Here is a 3,380-nt window from a genome sequence, read left to right as displayed (position 1 = left end):
CTCATGGAGTGGTCCATCTCCACACCCCAATGCAAATTCCTGAGATGGAAGCGGTTTATGTATTCAAGCTTATTGACCTGTTTGCCATCTCTACACTGTAGACCTGGACCGTGTGAGCAACACCCAGAAACAGAATTAGGAATCAATCAACAAAGGACTGACCAAAGCCCCATTAAACAGGCTCCACTTCTAACAGCTGATGTTTAGCAAACATAAGAAGCTGTAAATTACAGCTGTGATCAAGGAAACAAATATATCTACAACAATAACGTCGTGGACGTTTGGTTCGACAATTACATTTAACACAACAGTGAGCACTTGGTTATTAGGAAAGGCATCATTAGTGGACGATGCTGAGATGTTTCCAACAACAACTACTACAAAGTAAACATTCCTGAATAACTTCACTGTATTTCTCTGAAAATGCCCTTTAAAAAAAAAACTGTAAATGAGGATGCATTTAAAAATAGCTACTTGCGTTGCAGTGTCTCTCTCTCTCTCTCTCTCTCTCTCCCCTCTCCCCCCTCACCTCCCCCCTCCACCTCCACCAGCCTGTGACAGGCGTCAAAATTACCACCAACACAGCAGCTTTCCACGCAGTCCGCCGCTCCGATGCGTAAACATCCCGCAGAGAACTCCTCTTTCCTCCAAACGGAGACCGGCAGCGCCGACATGATGACGGACGGAGCGCCTTTTGTCTTCTGACCGTTCAAAGTAGCGGATGTCGGACTGATCGGACTTCACAGACCTCAGAGGATTGTAGTGGCCTGGACTGATCTGAGATTGAAACGAGCGGGGAGATGTGGATATTTCACGGTGCCGACGATTCAAAGCGCATTTTCTCCACTTGGAGTCAGCGGTTTTTGTGTTACGCTGCGGTTGTGTGCGCGCTGTATGCTCCTGTCAGGACGGATGATGTGTGCCCGTCGTCCTGCATCTGTGCCAGAGACTCGGGGACGGTGACGTGCCGTGACGGGGAGGACACCGAGGTGCCGGGGGACATACCGGAGTGGACGTCCGCGCTGATACTGGAGGGGAGAAACATTTCAACTTTACAGCGCGGTGCGTTCATGGCCAACGGCACGGAGTTGGACGTGACGGCGCTCTCCCTGTCCCACAACGGGATCCAGGTGATTGAGCCGTACGCCTTCCTGGGGCTGCCCCGACTGCACCTGCTGGACCTGAGTCACAATCGGCTGGAGTCGATCTCAGCCCGGGCTTTCCACGGATTACCCGAGCTGCGCTCTCTTTACCTGAACGACTCCATTCTGCCTGCGGCCGCCGCGCAGCTCTCACGTGCGCTCAGCACACAAAGTTTGCCCAACCTCCACAGGCTGGAGTTGGCGGGAAACAGACTCAAATCAATGCCTCTGATGAGATTAGACATCTACAACCTGCACGCCTTAGTGCTGGTCAATAACTCCATAGAGAACATCGGCTGGGAAAACGTGACCAGCCTGTACCAGCAAAGGCGAATCCGCGTCTACCTGTCCCTGAACCCTTTCAGGTGCACCTGCGACCTGGAGGCGTTTTACTACTGGCTGAAGAACTCGTCCCAGTGCCCGGATGCGGGGCGCCTCCTGTGCAGCGAGCCGGAGGCCAAGAGAGGGATCCACGTGGAGAAGCTGCGGGGAGAGGAGATGGATTGTATGAACGAGAACCTGGAGGCGGTTTCGTACGTGTTCCTCGGCATTGTGTTGGCTCTGATCGGGGTGGTGTTTCTAATGGTCCTGTATCTGAACCGGGGGGGCATCAAACGGTGGCTCAACAATATCAGAGAAGCCTGCAGAGACCAGATGGAGGTCTACCATTACCGCTACGAGCAGGACTCTGACCCCAGACTGGCCAACGTGGCCGTTTAACCCGCTGAGACATCAGGCCAGTGCTCTGTGGTGAGAGGACACCTCATCAGAAAAGACGGGGGATAGTCCCTGGCAGTCAAGATCAATAGTTTTTAAAAACAGACTGAAAGCTGTGGACCATCCTCCCCACAGTGGCACATTCACTGAGCCAAAGACAACTAAACGACTGTTGTGTTCATCTTGCACAACTGAATACTTAAACTTCTAAGCAGTATTGTACATATTGTAAAGCCGAGAGATATTTCCTCAGGAGAGGAGTGCTTTCCATGCCTCGTGTTAACCTGCACAGTCTAACTTAGTCTTATTTATCTTATTAATCAGAGAAGCAATGTAGAGTAAAACAGAGATTCAGATTTAAAAAGCCTGAATGAAAAGGCGAATCAGTAGTCTTAACTAAAACAAACCTCAGCTCTCGCTTTATTCAGGAAACCCCTACAGGGAGAATAAACTAAGTATTTCTGCTTCTGATGAGGGACACAGGATGGATGCAGGTGAGGTGAGGGAAGGAAACTGGCATGTTTCATGGAGGAGGCGCGGTTGGAGTAAACTGCCACATTTCATCATCAGCCACATGAGATAAGTAACCAACCTTGTCTTTACAAACTGTCTTTGAGCTCTATAAATAGCAGGTGGGCACTGTTTGATACCGGGTGAGTTCATCAGTAAAGGTGCAAATGAGTAGAAAACAAACTAGAAGCTTGCATGTGATTGTTGTAGGCACAGAAAACCAACAAAAACGTTAAAAGGTCGAATAGTATCGGGGTTAGCTAGCAGTGTTCTTCACATCAGTGCATTTCATCATCACAGTCAGGAAAAGCTGACTCCATGCAGCACTGTGCCAGACATGAAAACAGGGCAAATGCCTCACTGTTGTATTTTGTAAAAAATAAAATTGTACATTTGCTAGCAGCAGGTGTGAGTGAATGCTTCTGCTCTCTGTGACTCATGCAATAAGATATGACATCATGGACTCACCAGAAAAGATATAGAGCACCCCAACAGAATCTCTGCAGCAGAAGGGCAGCGCTTATCTCACTATAACTGCGTCTAATAAACCGTGGAGACTGATGATCGACCTGGGAAGTCAGAACCTCTCTTTGGCCCAGAGCCCAAAATCATCATGAAAACATAAGGGAGAGCTGATGTATGTGTTCTGTGTGTGTGTGTCAGTGAGAGAAGTTACATTAATGTATGTTAACACGTTGCAGAGTTTAAATAATATAAGGCAACAAACAGACAAAGAAAAAAAATACATGAATATGAATGTTTGTGAGGACTTTTCTATGAGAAAACTGGCTTTCCTCATATGTCATCTCACATCTGCAGTGGAGAGCAGGAGAAAGTTTTTCAAAAAAATTTAATTTTATGGTTGCGCATGTGAGCAATTGGCCAACAAAACTATGAAGACCTAGGAAGATTTCACCTGCTGTTACTAAAAATCATAGAAATTCATTATGTCAGCAGTGTAGGAGTTGCCTTTGAATGATGATGCCATCAAAGTGAGACAGTCGCTCCTCA

The 3,380-nt window shown here is 47.8% G+C and overlaps 1 protein-coding gene across 1 annotated transcript; it reads left to right on the top strand.

Annotated features, from left to right (window-relative positions):
• The first annotated feature begins 800 nt into the window (after positions 1-800).
• On the top strand, positions 801-1,862 carry tpbgl (trophoblast glycoprotein like). Its single transcript, XM_029520068.1, has one exon. The coding sequence runs from the start codon at positions 801-803 to the stop codon at positions 1,860-1,862; it is 1,062 nt and encodes a 353-aa protein (XP_029375928.1).
• The last annotated feature ends 1,518 nt before the right edge of the window (positions 1,863-3,380 follow it).

The sequence above is a fragment of the Echeneis naucrates genome, chromosome 14 (assembly GCF_900963305.1).
Source record: "Echeneis naucrates chromosome 14, fEcheNa1.1, whole genome shotgun sequence".
Lineage (NCBI taxonomy): Eukaryota > Metazoa > Chordata > Actinopteri > Carangiformes > Echeneidae > Echeneis > Echeneis naucrates.
This window is presented reverse-complemented; position numbering and strand designations above follow the sequence as displayed.